We start from the raw sequence: 15,834 nt of genomic DNA, 5'->3' as shown, positions 1-15,834 counted from the left end.
CGGGAGGGTGCAGCGGTGGCGTAGAGGTAGAGCATCCGCCTCGCGTACAAGAGGACCGTGGCTCGAATCCCGGTGCCGCGCAATTTCCCAACAGATAAAAAAACGCGTGCTGATAAAATTGCATAAACAAGGCCTGGAGTGCGACCTGATCCCGGTGACCAGAACCGGTACCGCACTCCCTCACCAGAGCAAGATTGGCCACCCTGGTGCAATACTTGGCCACAACCTCCCATATGAATACAACAATCAAACAACACAGACGGTTCCGCGTCACCAAAGGCATCGACAGCAGCTGTGGTGACACCAGCCTAACAGATGACTCGTGCTTTCATAGTAGATCATAATTCTACATCAACCGCTGCCGAGCTTGTGGCTATTCGGGAAGCGATTCGCCACATTTGCGGGGAAATACCTCAAGAGTGGTGCATTTTCACGGACTCAAAACCCGCGCAGCAAATTTTGGGATGCTTCCTGCGCCACACCATATATCAGGTTCTGGCACTGCAGATCCCCGAGCTACTTTCATGCGGTCAAGAAAAACAACACCGCATAGTGTTCCGATGGATCCCGGGAGACTGTGGGAAGACTGGTAATGAGATGGCCGATGATGTAGCAAGGCGCGCCCGCAGCAAGGGCCTGCGAACTGTAGTGCCATTCTCCAGGCCGGACATCACATGCCTAATGTCGGAATTAATGAGGGATGGAACGAGAAGGTACTGGGCCCAGCCAGACGCTCGTCACGTCCGCCTTGAAAGGCTTGATCCCGACGTGCAATTTCCATTTGTGCGTGGAATTCCACGCCCTCATACATGCCTGCTACACAGACTGCGGTTAGGCGTTGCCTTCACGCGCAAATACTTGCACATCATTGGACGGGCAGACTCCCCGGATTGTTCAGTGTGTGGCACTGTAGAGACTATAGACTACGTGCTCGAAGTGTGCCCTAAATATGCGCGCGAGGGACTGATAATGGCAGATACCTTGAGATATCTGTTAGACCACTGTAAGAGGACCTCTTGCTAGGCACATGGCCACAGAATTGGCAGACAATAGAGACAATGCATGCTCTTTCACGTTTCTTAGGCGACACGGGCGTGGACTCACGCTCGTGATACCAGTTATGCAATGTGTCCTTCACCTCGTTCCTCCCATTATCATCCCCCATTGTGACTCTTTCTTCCCCTCTTCCCCTTCCCTTACCTAGATTAGCAGGCCAGATGCTCCATTTTCCGGCCGAACTCTCTACATTTTCCAGTCATTAAATTACTACTTCTTCACCGGACGGCATCAGTTGAAAAAATTTACAAGAATGTGTCTTTTGGGTGTTTAGGCCTTATAGGAATACTGCATGTAGAGGCGAAATGTGCGAAAGTCGCGAACAGGCGGCATTGCAAATTAAAGCATTTCGCTACTACGTACACATGGCGCAAAAAAATATCCGTCTCATCCCAACCAATACAAAACATTTTAAGCATCTTGTTAGCCCCAAGTATTCCCCACTCCCCTTCATTATTTTCCGCACTTTCAGAGCACAAATAGACGGGCTACTGCGTGTTTCAAAAGGAACTCGGCCGGAGCTGACACGATGGTAACCTACATATACAGAAGTGACCACCGCACAGGCTCTCCGGCTGACCATCCTAGACGCTGGCAGAATTCCTTCTACTCGATCATTAGACAAATGCGTGGGTGCAAAGCCTGTTTTCGGTCGTTCAGAACACGTTCTTGATTGTTGAGCTCCTCGGCGTTATCTTTTGCGCATTCTGTCGGCACAAGCAACACGCTACAGTTTTACCAGTCCTGGCAATCTCTCGTCGCGCTTTCGCAAGCGTGAGCACCGAAAGGTTTATGTTGTTGGTGGGGCCACTAAAAGCGTCATGGACTTGTCTCACTCAAATTCGGTACAGGCCATGCATACTTTTTCACCTCGACCTAGCTGGTTTCCGCTAACTGCTTCACAACACCAGGCGTGGTAACCATACCTCAAAAGTATCCCGAAAAGTAAGTAAAAAAACTACAATAATGTTGGGGCTTAGAGAACGTGTTACTAACTTGTACCACCAAGATTTAGTATAGAAGAAACTAACAATTTCACATGGTCGAGCTGCTTTTCGCTAACTGCGTCACAAAGCTGCATGCGGCGAGCGTGACTCGAAAGTACCGCAGAAAGTAACGAAACTAACTACAATAGTGTTAGGGGTCAGAGAAAGCACAAGCGCTTGTCCCAGTAAGATTCAGTACAAGCGACACTAACTGCGTCGCATGCTCGGGCTGCTTATGGCTGCGTCACAACGCCAGGCGCTGAGAGCATGCCCAAAAACTACCGAAAAAGTGAAACAACGTTGCGGATCATAGAAAGCGTCGCAAACATCTCCTAGCATGAGTCATTAACTCAAGCTAACTACACCAGGACGGCCTAGCATAACAAGTCTCGGCTCCTTACCTTAAAAGCCTAAATTGCTTGAAATGCGTCGCAGGCTGTCAAACAAAGTTTCTCACCTTGCCACAGTCCAATAGCGCGGTGGCACCGTGATGAAGTGCACAACGAACGGAGGAATGCGCCGGGGGCAGAACAAGGAAGCCTAGGTTCAAAATATAGGTGTCGCCAAACATGCGAACTTCACATGCACAGCCGGCCTCGTTCGCTTCGGTGGCGTGTCTGATGCGTGACGCGTGCATATGGCGCATCTGGCGCATCTGGCGTGCCGCCAAATTGTTACTAGATAACGCAAATAAAGTAAGTCGCAAAATAACCTTCGCTTATGCGCAACATATATTCGTTTTAGGGGGAAGTGAAAAAAAATAACACGTTCTCTAAGTATATTTCATATTTTTTTTCCGGTGCTCGCGTCAGCTAACAGATGGGATTAATACTAACCGTGATGTTTTTCATGTTGGCTGTTTTTGCCGAGTGTCCCCTCTTGTTGGATTTCTTTGTCTATGGCGACACTATCCCTCAGTATACATACGTCCAAGCCCACATATATACGTCCAAGCCCAGAGTGCACTCTGGTTCGCCAAGAAGATTTTCAATTTGCTTTGTGGTAAATAACAACCTTTATGCGAACTTCCGCAATGGGGCTGCGCGACCTTGTCTGGGAGTTCCTCCGCGTTCTGCTGTGGTACTTTGAGCGACTTCTGCCCCGTGTCTACTGCGAGGTCTCCCTGGTTTTCGCTCTGTTTGTCTCCTCAACCTCTGAGGCCAGCTAGCACTGACACTTGGGTTATTGCTGCTTGCGTGGGGGATCCTTTCGTATGGGATCTATTCTCAATGGGTTTGGTCGCCACAGTTTGAGTCTTTTGTTGCACACATGGCTGCCAGCGAGGTGTTCTCCGTCGGATGAAGCGCATCTTGGGGAGCACGGATGAATGTCCACCTGATCGCGCGTTCCGTAGGTCGTGTAGATTTTCACGTGCTGCTGAGGCCAACCATTTATGTGATGCCCTCTTTCTTGACATGTCTTGATTTTGCACAGATGTATAAATATTCGGACCTGAACATTATAAAGATGTCAGCCCACACTAGACGATGCTTTACTTAGTGTTAGCGGTTGCCGTCATCTTCAGAAGTCGCTTTTAGTGCTGTGGCATCCCCCTGCACATTATGTGGTAGTAATAACAATAGGGCGTAATACATACACGCGAAATGAATCTCGTACCTAAATATTTGTAGGTAATGTAGGTAGGTATTGTAGGTAATGTCTGTAATGTGCCTTGTTACTTGATGTGCTGACGTTGTTCTTTTGTAGCAGGATGGGCGCCGCACCACGAGACTTGCGTAGCTAGTACTCCTCGTTGAACCACCTGTTTCCGAAACTCATGCCAGTCTCCAAGACCTGCGCCGACCTTCGGTGGCGGGCTATGCTCTTCACAGGGAGGATCATGGACTGCAATCAGGGCGACACACAGGGATCGGTGCTACCTGCAGAGGGCCTCTGTCATACCATTGCACAGTTGTCGACATTTAACGAAGTCACGGTCATCATCGAAATGGATCTGTGCGAGGTTCCTACAGGGAAGCTTTCGCTGGTGTGACTTCAACAAATGCGTGGCTCCTCTGGCTTGGCAGCGTGCGAAAGCCATGTGCCCTTGCTGGTTTACTGGTTCCTGACAGTCCACCGATGTGTTACCAGCACTGAACTAGACGAGAACGTGATTTCCAATTACTCAACGCACTGCTCTCTTTACTGCGACGTCCTTGAATACAATCTTAGCATTTGGGATCTACAAACGTCTGCAGAGAACTGCAGTCGCGGTGAACCTAGGTACCTAGCGAATTCCATTGTCTGCATGCGACGGCTCGAAGCGCTCCCCTGCGAAGCACTTGAGCTTTCCGCACAAGACATCAGGGAGTACCTAGAATCGCATGCCATTTCGAATGAGCTCGGTGCGTAAGCTAGACAAGTCTCAATAATCGCACAGCACTTATTGACTGCGCTTGAATGGTTCCTTAGCACAGATTTAAATTCAACGTCATATTTTTGGTCCAGATAAGAACTGGTGTGGCCATTACATAGAACGAACTGCAGCACTTCACTGTTTTACGACAACAAATTCTTCGCGTTGCTTTTCGTGCTATTTGGTTCCAGCATTTGAGTAGGTAACAAACAACAAAATTGTCCTAAATATTGGCCTCGTTTGATGCCCTCTAGGCATTGATGAAGCCTGGTCTTTTGCTGACTTAATCAATGTGAATCATCATTTCTGGATCATGAGTTTAATCGCATGTAGGTGAACGTTTGCAATGTATCCACGCCAATATATAGTCACAAGTACATGCATGAAGTAGTGCATGCATACCATGCAGAAAGACGCACGTCGCCTCTCGTTCGCATACTTGGACCGGCATCATCTTTGGAGTAAATAAAAGGAAGCTATCTGGTTTATTTATTTCTTCATAAAATATACCATCATCTGCAAATAAAATATGACGTTTTCTTGAAGCCATCTGCGTATCAAACAGATTTGATCGCCAACACAAAGTACATCTTCCTTTCTCCCGTACAAAGTTATTTCATAATTAATATAATTCGATACAAAATAATATCAGTAGTTGCTTTAAAAACTTCTCTTTAACTCTCAGAAAACAATGTTTGTCGATATTAGTTCACACAATTAACTTTGGTCTTCCACCAGTGCACATAGCGTCTCCCGCAATGTTACCATCTAGCTAATAAGTGTTTATTTTAGGTGATCAATTAGACTCCTCTCTAAAACTTAGTTTGCATGTCAGCTTCTTAAAGAAAAAGAAAACCACTTATCATATCAGGGTGCTTTTCAAGACCAGACACTACTTCCAAAAGCCCACTCTCCCGATATTGGGTTGTGCCTTTCTTCGAAGCCATATAAATTATTGTATCCGTTTCTGGGGTCTTACATATCTATGTTATAGATTCATTGCAGCATATCGAAAATAGTGCTGTCCGCATCAACGCATCGGCTCCTCATAACGCTAATGTTAGCTTCACCTTCAGCGAGTTAAATCTCCTCGCCATAAATAATCTTGTAGAACTACATCATCGGCTTTTACCGGTAACTTAAAAGCTCACAATTTCATTACACCAGTGGCAGAAATATTCTTGCGAACCCTAACATTACTAGGTTGCCATTACAAGATAATCTTTTGGTTCCAAAACCACGCAGAAAATATGGCAAACTAAATGTTGCTTCAGCTAGTGGTAAAATATGAAATAAGTTACCGCCTCACGTGAAATTTTCCCCTACATTATCACAGTACCAGCGTTCACTGAGAGCTTATATTACAACCTTGCAAACCGCATCTTGTCTTCGGTGTATTTTTGTTGCTGTTGTTTATTATGTGCACTTTTGAGTTATGATGTGTTGCGATATATTTTATTGCTTTAGCATTGTAGTATATCTATAACCCTTCTTTGATGTTCCTAACCACCATGGGCGTCTTTTTAGTTATAGAGGTGGTGCCAATGTCCAAACTATCATGCACCAAGATTTGCAGATATGCAAAAGCCACACAGCTGAACAGAACCAAGGTGATGTTGTTTGCCGTCGCTTGGAGATACTCAGGTATTTTTGTGCATTCGGCCTAATAACATAATTAGTCAGAAATAGTTAATTTTCTTCTCAATATAATTCAGTGAAATGGCAGAACGAGAGCGTTCTATAGCAATATGAAACACTTCCGATAAAGCTTTCTGTTGCTCAATACGTGCTATATTAATGTGTTCTTGCCGAGTGCGAAAACGACCCGCGAATACACGCATAGAGCCTGGAGCGGCCAATTGAAGTTGAAATTTCTTTTCATTATCAAAATGCGAGAATACTCGGGCAAAAAGTGTAAATCAATTCACTTGAGAAGCGCCCGAGCTCCCAAATACAAGGCATACAAAGGGGGTTACAATATGCATTAACAAGGCATTTTAACTGCTTATCATTGCAGCTCAACCACTGGTGTTATAAAGTGTATTACGATACGCCAAGCTTGATGATAATTAGAAGTACATAAATATAATAACACCAGTGGTAAAAGAGTAGCGACATCACGTAATGAAAAAAACTCTCGTATGTTACGTATGCTGCACATTTCCACATGAATGTCTTGGAAAAGTAGCCTGTTCAACAGAACTGCAAGTGCATGACGTAAAATTTGCCGCCCATGCTCAGTAGGACAAAATGGCACGTGCCAATACTCTTTACGGCGGAATGGATATACAATGGTATTCGTTTTCAGCGATTATATGCTAAGAAAGGCATGCTCGCAGCTGTATACAGATTTTTCGTATCTTGTGCATAAAAAATACTCGTGAAGTTTGGGCAAGCGAACAATTTTAAACAGACGAAACAGTTCAGCAGTGCGTGCATTGTAATCAGCGGCAGCGATATGACGTAACGCCTTCTTTTGTAGCCCATGCAGTTTGCTAATGTTAGACGATCTGGTATTTCCCTAAACCAGGCAACAATACTTAAGATATTATAAGAAGAGCGTGTTATAACTTAATTTTACAGGTAAGGGAAAGTATGAGTGAAATTTTTCTTGAAGACCAACACACCTATTTAGGCGAGACATAACTGAACTAACGTGAGGATCCCAGCTCATTTTCTATTGCAAAGTATTCCTAGCATTTTTATAGCATCAACTATTTGAATGGTGCCATTGTCGAACTTTTATCACTGGTTTTATAATAAACGAACTTTTACGCGCACAGAACAGCCCAGCTTTGGTTTTTTTTTTGAGCATTTATTAACAGGCAATTTGCAGCGCTCCACCTACTAAGTTTTTCCATAGCTTCGGTAATAAGCAAGATCAGGTGCTGCATGTCGCTGCCTTTAGGTAGGAGGCTTGTGTCATCAGCATGCAAAATATAACTTGGATCCTTGCTAACAGTTATTATGTCCTTGATATATAGCAAGAACAATAATGGCACGATAATAGTTCCCAGAGGGACTCCTGTGGTGATATTCTGGCAAGTAGCCACGTGGTTTCCTATGGCCAAGCACTGGCATCAATAATGTAGGTAAGCTTTTAGGAGGAGCGCTGCGATTCCGCGAATGCCATACAACTCCAGTTTTTCCAAAAGCAGTTACTGGTTGATCCGATCGAACGACTTCGAATCGTCTACAAATACACCGATGTACAATTATTTCTTTTCAATGGACTCAAGAATTAATTCATTTTGCTTAAAGAGAGCTGTTTCTGTGGATCTGTTAGGTAGGGAGCCATACTGTGATGAGGTAATCACGTTAAATTTCACGCAATAGTTCATTAATCGTTTATAAATTAGCGATTCCAAGTCCTTGGAAAAAATAGGTAGAATCGAAATTGGTCTATACTTAGACAACTCATTTTTGTCGCCACATTAGAAAGCATACTGACTTTAGTTACTTGCATCGGTTTTGGAACGCAACCTGAAGTTATTGATAAGTTATATAAATAAGTCAATATTGGGGCTATTATTTCAACCGCGTGTTTAACTGAAGCTACCTCTACACCATCAATATCTCGTGCTTTGCTGTGTTTAAATGAGTTAAATATGGCATATATTTCGGCCTCATTAGTTGGCTTGATATACAACCTAGAAGGGTTGCTATTTATGGCATGTTTAGGCCTACTTGACATTCGCGGACCTGACCCAACATCTCTGAGAATTGTATTAAATTGTTCAGGTAAGATGGACGGCATTTTAAAGCTCGGACAGAGTCATATGCGGTGATGTAACGATGCACTAAAATAGTAAATGCTTATGCAAACAAATCAGCATGGTTATACTCACGTGGTACGCCATCGTGGCGAGAACCAGGACATCATCGAGCTGCGCGAAGTTGATTTATATTGTGTGCTCGAGAATAACAACTAGTACCTCAGATATCTGAGAGGTTGTTTCTACGGTAGAAGATCTCATCCTGAAAAAAAAGAAGCTTGCGAATAGGGGCATTATAAGATTCAGTACAACGGTCCTTGTTGATTTTTGTCAGGGCGACGTCAGCGTTAGACGACGAAAGAAAATTTTCAAGTCATTTTTATGTTTTTCATAATTGCGAGCATGCTCGGGCAAAAAGTGAAAGCATGACATTCACGGTTTTCCGAGTACTCTGTGTGCACTACGTACGACTATGATACCAAGAATAGAGCACTATTAAACGAACAGAATTTGAAAACAAGTTTACATATTAGTACACTGTAGTAAAAGGTAAACACCTTCACAGTATAGCTGTGGAGGATGAAAATATTGAAGAAAATAAAAAAATCATGCATATCTGTTGTAAGCTGGTTAGAATGTTGGCGTCTTGACAGAGGGGTAAGGTTATTGCTCAAGATAGAAAACCTAGTGGCTCAGTCGGCCGGTTGGCTCTCACCGTCATAAAATCCCGCAAAGGACGCGATGACGCCACGATGACACGTGAATGCACGCCAACAAATATTTTTCTTAAATCGAGAATTTCCTTGCCTCTTCCTTCGACTTCTTCCAGTGCTGCTGCTTCTGTCTTCCACGCCATCTCAGTGGTTGGTTCTGAGCGTGTATATACATGGAAGGAGCGTGGCAGAGAGAGAAAAGGTAACGCTAGAAGCACGTTTTGACCTTTCCATTGCTTCGCATGCGCACAATGCCATCAGAACTCCCTGTGCATAGCCAGATTAGCCTCTTGCCAGCTGTAATTATCGGTGCCCCCACAAAGGCGTTGCAGATTATGCAGTGCTGACCCTTCTACTATTGTGTAAGTCCCCTAAAGAGTTAGACATAATTGTAGAGAGGGGCCAGGAATAAGAGGCAGAGATTCGGTAGAACAAGCGCAATAGAGAAACGAGTGAATAGTAGCCTTGCGATTTATCGCTCGCAATTACCATACAGGGGAAGGGAAGGGTGGGACAGGGAAAAACCGACGTAAGAAGACAAGGAAACGCTGCTACAATAGAAACGACAGCAGTTGCGGGCAAACTGAATGAACGATGCTGTACATTTATGCTATTCCTAAAAAAAAGAGACCATGCAAATTATCAAGCGAACAAATGACGCTGGGCGTAGAGACCGAAAGCCAGATTATATCACTTTACAGCGTAGGCATCTTTGCAGAAGACCTCGCACGGCATGTCAACTATTCTGTGACCGCTACGATAGGCATGGGGCTATAGCATTGCTTGACGTCGTGAGTATGGCCCAGACCACGGCAGCCGGATTTCGACGGGGGCAAAATACAAAAATGGTACTGCACTTATATTTCATCATCATCATCATCATCGGCGTGGTTACGCCCACTGCAGGGCAAAGGCCTCTCCCATACTTCTCGAACAACCTCGGTCATGTACTAATTGTGGCCATGTCGTCCCTGCAAACTTCCTAATCTCATCCGCCCACCTAACTTTCTGCCGCCCCCTGCTACGCTTCCCTTACCTTGGAATCCAGTCCGTAACTCTTAATGACCATCGGTTATCTTCCCTCCTCATTACACGTCCTGCCCATGCCACTTCCTTTTTCTTCATTTCAACTAAGATGTCATTAACTCGCGTTTGCTCCCTCACCCAATCTGCTCTTTTCTTATCCCTTAACGTTACACCCACCATTCTTCTTTCCATATCTCGTTGCGTTGTCCTCAATTTAGGTAGAACCCTTTTCGTAGGCCTCCAGGTTTCTGCCCCGTAGGTGAGTACTGGTAAGACAAAGCTATTATACACTTTTCTCTTGAGGGATAATGGCAACATGCTGTTCATAATCTGAGAATGCCTGCCAAACGCACCCCAGCCCATTCTTATTCTTCTCATTATTTCCGTCTCATGATCCGGATCCGCCGTTACTACCTGCCCTAAGTAGATGTATCCCCTTACCACTTCCATTGCCTCGCTACCTATTGTAAATCGCTGTTCTCTTCCGAGACTGTTAAACATTACTTCAGTTTTCTGTAGATTAATTTTTAGACCCACTCTTCTGCTTTACCTCTCCAGGTCAGTGAGCATACATTGCAATTGGTCCCCTGAGTCCCCTGAAGGCAATATCATCAGCGAATCGCAAGTTACTAACGTATTCTCCATTAACTTTTATCCCCAATTCTTCCCAATCCAGGTCTGTAAATACCTCCTGTAAACACGCTGCGAATAGCATTGGAGAGATCGTATCTCCCTGCCTGACGCCTTTCTTTATTGGGATTTTGTTGCTTTGCTTATGGAGGACTATGGTGGCTGTGGAGCCGCTATAGATATCTTTAAGCATTTTTACTTACGGCTCGTCTACACCCTGATTCCGTAATGCCTCCATGACTGCTGAGGTTTCGACAGGATCAAACGCTTTCTCGTAATCAAATAAAGCTATATATATTAGGGTTGGTTATATTCCGCACATTTCTCTCTCACCTGATTGATAGTGTGAATATGGTCTATTGTAGAGTAGCCTTTACGGAATCCTGCCTAGTCCTTTGCTTGACAGAAGTCTAAGGTGTTCCTGATTCTATTTGCGATTACCTTAGTAAATAGTTTGTAGGCAACGAACTGTAAGCTGATTGATCTATAATTTTTCAAGGCCTTGGCGTCCCTTTTCTTATGAATTAGGATTATGTTAGCGTTCTTCCAAGATTCCGGTACGCTCGAGGTCATGAGGCATTGTGTATACAGTCTGCCCACCATCCTTCAACAAATCTGCTGTTACCTGATCCTCCCCAGCTTCCTTCCCCCTTTGCATATCTCCCAACGCTTTCTTTACTTCTTCCGGCGTTACCTGTAGGATTTAGAATTCCTTTAGACTATTTTCTCTTCTATTATCGTCGTGGCTCCCACTGGTACTATATAAATCCCTATAGAACTCCTCAGCCACTCCTTAGGTGCACGTTAAAGAACACCAGGGTGCCAAAATAATCCGAAGTCCGCCACTACGGCGTGGCTCATAATCAAATTGTGATTTTGGCACGAACAGCTCGATTATTCTACAAACACTTCCGCCAAAATGCGATGTGCCATGTGAGGCAACGGCAATGCTCAGCGCTCTCATATGTTATGAACAATGGCAAAGAATAACGCCTCAAGCTAACATGTCTCCCTTTGTATTGTGTGTATTCCGCAGTCAAACAGCAGTGGCGCACGTAAGGTACCGTATAACATCAACTCACCCCTCTCATATTTGGCTAAACGCTGCATAAATTAACATTCCCAGTGAACATCGCTGCTTATTAGCGTCAATCATAGCAAGCTACACTGAAAGGTTCGCTTTCATTGATCCCACCGGGCGGGGGAGCCACATGATTGTTAATGCGAATTCACTTGCTTAAGAATTGTGTTCATTAGTGGAATTTCTTCATCCAAAGTGAGGAAAAGCAGCTATTGTGTCCACGCTAAAGTTGATTTAAACGGCTTCAATCCTGTGGTCAATCGCATCATTGCAGACTTCCGTATGATTCTAGTAGTCGAAATGGGTTACAATGGATAGCCCTTTCAGAAGGTGCATGAACGGCGAGAAGGGAGACACTTGCAGAAGGCCCCAGGAAAATATATCCATGGGGGCACGCAAGCAATTTTTACGTTGTGCAAATACGAGCGAGTTAGTTGACGCTGAGTGTGTTGCTGAGTTATGAAGTGGAGTTTTGTCACTGAGTTAAGTGTTGCGGTGAACTTCTGCTAAATTTAGTGCTGCTGTGTAATGTTTCCGAGTATAATGCTGCTGCTTCTGAGGTCGTAAAAAAGCAAGTCAACAAGCCAGCCATATTGCGATCTCTCAGCAGAGTTTCATTTCCGGAGTTGTCATTAACGTAGTGTTTCACGCGCAACGGGATCAGTGTTCTTTCTAGATGACACTACTTTTCAGCACGACGACATCCCTTTGCCGAGCGCCACCATTCTGTTGACACTACATTTATTCCTCGGGTTTTTAGGCTAACTCCACGTCATGCTTAGGGAAGGTGGCGTAATCATCGTCCGACGGGACCTTGAACTGTTTGCATCTTATTCGTCGTCGTCGTCCATAGGCACCAGTGACGGCGTCATGCACCATCTAGTCAGTGGCCCGCCAGGCGGACCCCAACCAAGTGCGAAGTCTCGAAAATATTCATGACTGTCGCTTGTTGTTGCGGTGGTGCAATGAAATGATGGCGCAGTTGTTAGCGCAAGGTCAATTCACATGGTCGCGATGGAGAGGCTGAAGAGCGATTCCAAACCAAGCAGCGACATGAATTATGGTTGTGTGACTGAAGCACGACTACATATGTCGGTGCAAAACACTACTTGATGAAAATTATGTATCCAATGCGTCGCCAATGGAAACAATCGAAACGACGCTCTCCTGAAGAATCTGCAAAAATAGGACCTTCCGCATGGGTGCCTGCAACACCTTATATTTCCCGAGGGACCAGCTATAGCCCGCAAGAGACTTCACGTCTCCTTATCGAATTCTTAAGAGAGACTGGTTTGATCGACATATGTTGAAACCCTTCAGGGGTATTGTAAGAGACGCTTGGGCGGAGCAATTTCCGGCCTTGATCGCCAGGCTAAACCCGCCTGTTGCTACGATCCACCACCGCCACCACCACTACAGTCAATGAAATTAGGCAATATGAAAGCACAGGCTGTTGCCTTACATCATCCAATATTTATGACTATGCTAAACTGCGCAGGCTTTCTCAAGTTTGCTCAGGGTGATGCGTGCTGAGGTATTTCGATTGTATTACCGTATTTAACAATGTAATGTCGTCAAAGCTCCTTTATGCGTAGTCATAAGTAACGACAATATACGTGGTGCTAACCTCATAAGACTTGATCTGTAACTTTATTGTTTAAGGGCCTTTTCACTAAATATTGTGTTTTAGCTATGTCTTCAGTACTAAAACAATACTACAGAACGCATGTGCGCTGGAATAGTCAAGAATAAAGTGTATTTTTTGTGAATTACTTCAACCTAATCTTCATTTCATCTGAACAGCGAGATAGGAGATGTGCGTTAGTAAGAAAGACATGCATATGGTATTTTGTTCAAAATGTGGAGGAACCGATTGCTATGAATTCATGCAAAACTCTCAAGTCTCAGCGGTGTAATGCTTGCCGTTATAACATGAGGTGTATAAGTGTACATGGGCCTATTAAGGTTACATTGTTCCGTGATGTTGTGGCAAATATTTTCACTTAATTAAGCTTCATGTCTTGCTCTTCTGTGCTCTGTATATGCGATGTGGTGTGAGCTGGTGCAGTGCTGTAAGAGACGACTTGACGCAACAAGTCTCGAACAGCAAAAGTTTTGCAGTGTACAAAAGACAGCCAAAGAGGCGATGAACGGTGACAAGCGCTGTTGAGGGTTGCGAGAAAGGACTAGTGCGTGAGAATTAAGTTATTACGCCCCGCATAACTAAAAATAAACTGTAGAAAGTATGCGACAGCGATAGTTGGTGTTGATCCATGATGTTTTATAGCGCGAACTTGTCACCTCTGTCGCCTTCCTTTGTCAAAGTTTGCGCTATGAAACATCATGATTTTGCTTTGCACCGGGAATTTGGCCTCGCGAAATGTAGATGGCGTTGCCAAGCCTCTACTTGTCGCCATTCTAGGATGCATGGGCTTCTATGGCAGCTTCGCTATCATGTTTACATATACCTTGGTTGCTCGGCTATGGTGCGGTAGCAGTGGGGGTGGGGCAGAAAATCGAATCTTCACCATGGTCAGTTTAATTTTCTTTAAAAATTAAGATGACGAAATTTGTGCGTTCTTTTTCTGGTACGGCTTTCAGATGACAGCGGCATGACGCAGTAAGCGAAATACTGCTCTCATATCAATAAAATGAAATTTTTCGACATCATGGTCAAGGTGCCGTGCAATGTCTTCAACGTCTATGAAAAATCCCCCAAATGTCAACAAAGGCCAACAAAAATGCGGGCAACATTGGAAAGGCGAAACTGCTTGAAATTTCAGCACAGCACTAACTAAACCTTTAGAGATAACATAAAGGTAAAAGGCCATAACCTTGAGAGGGTGGCCAAACTTCGGGACAAATAAATCGTCTCTAAGTATTCAGCTGAAACCCGATGCTGCACAAAAAGGCGCGAAAGGTCGGCAAGTGTTGAAGAGCGTAGAGTTTCCAACAATATCTACGAGAGTCGACTCTGGCGCTGCAATCATCCAGCCCCCAAGGGAATGATGCATCGTACATGGATTTGTCTTATCATCAGCCTTGTGGATTAAAACATCGTTGTGGATTTCTTTATTATGTTTTACGGCTTTCAGTGTCCTGAATTTCAGTGAGATATATGCTTTTCTACGCCTAGAAAACTGTGATCACGGACAATCATAACCTAGTTTAGCAGTTAAGCCTGTCGAGATGGCCAAATTGACACACGCCAAGCGCCTTATCACGTTGACTTGCAAGCAGTAAATTTATAAGGGCACCGTACGCAGCTTGTCGATGCACGCATCCCTGGCGTAATGGTTTCGAAATCGGACTACCGTGCTAGAAGGCCTTTGTTCGAATCCAGCCGCAGCACAATTGCACCAACGCTTATTTAAATATTTATTACACAGTATTACGTCTAAAATGACGAGTTTGAGAAGTCACAAAACCGTTGGCAGCCACAAAGAATGTGCTTACTACCAGTCAGTCCCTGGCTGGCTGAACCACCCCGCTTACAGCTTCTGTGGACTGTAGCGTCTTTGTTCCCTCTTGTAATTATTTTAGGAAACTCATATTTAAGAGAGGTCCAGTAGGCCCTATGGCCCACGCCAGCGCTCGGCAACTGTCGGACGATGTCCGACAGCCTGCTTCTCAAATTTCAAACTGTCGGACTGTGTCGTTCGCACTTTCAAACTTCGCAGGCGTCCGCATCCCAAATTTCAGATCCGACTGCACCCTGAAACCGGTAAGTCGAGTCTGAAATTCGCAACGCGAACTCCATCATAATCAAAATAATGCACTCTACGGTACCATTCTTCGACTACAGCTACAGATTCTCGCGCGATAAAGAAGCGAACAGGTTGTTTCCTCTGCCATCTGTCACCTTCCTCGAACTACCAACATTCCTTAATGATGTCCTTGACAACGACATAAGTCTCGAATAGAAGTGTGAGGAGCTATACGTGAGACCTTTGAGCATGTGGACAGCCTTTCTGGCATTCGATATGTGCTAGTCTGCATTGCCACAATGTTATACAGGCGGAACGGTGACATGGTAGACGATATGGAGAACAGACGAATCTCGCATGTGTAACTGCGCAATAATAATGACGTGCAACTGCCCAATATTAATAAATAGCGCTCTTCCTTCACACACTTGGATAACCTTGACAGCACAATATTTGGACAACTAGCTGCATGTACATGTCACACACAAAGGTGTACCTATCCTCTTCGCCAGTAAATGTGGCGCAATATTCTGACCAGCTTCTGTCATAGGATGCGAACAGTC

The 15,834-nt window shown here is 44.6% G+C and overlaps 1 protein-coding gene across 2 annotated transcripts in view; it reads right to left on the bottom strand.

Moving 5' to 3' along the window:
• Window positions 1-2,643, bottom strand: part of LOC142584929 (sodium-coupled monocarboxylate transporter 1-like) — a 101,435-nt gene extending 98,792 nt beyond the window's left edge. Inside the window, exon 1 of one of the 2 annotated variants that reach the window (XM_075695282.1) lies at window positions 2,500-2,643. In XM_075695282.1, the coding sequence (XP_075551397.1) occupies window positions 2,500-2,613 (114 nt within the window). In that variant the 5' untranslated portion in view covers window positions 2,614-2,643. The remainder of the gene's footprint in view (window positions 1-2,499) is intronic. The other variant, XM_075695281.1, reaches the window with a different exon arrangement.
• Between the last annotated feature and the right edge of the window lie 13,191 nt (window positions 2,644-15,834).

Source organism: Dermacentor variabilis, chromosome 6 (genome assembly GCF_050947875.1).
Source record: "Dermacentor variabilis isolate Ectoservices chromosome 6, ASM5094787v1, whole genome shotgun sequence".
Taxonomy (NCBI): domain Eukaryota; kingdom Metazoa; phylum Arthropoda; class Arachnida; order Ixodida; family Ixodidae; genus Dermacentor; species Dermacentor variabilis.
This window is presented reverse-complemented; position numbering and strand designations above follow the sequence as displayed.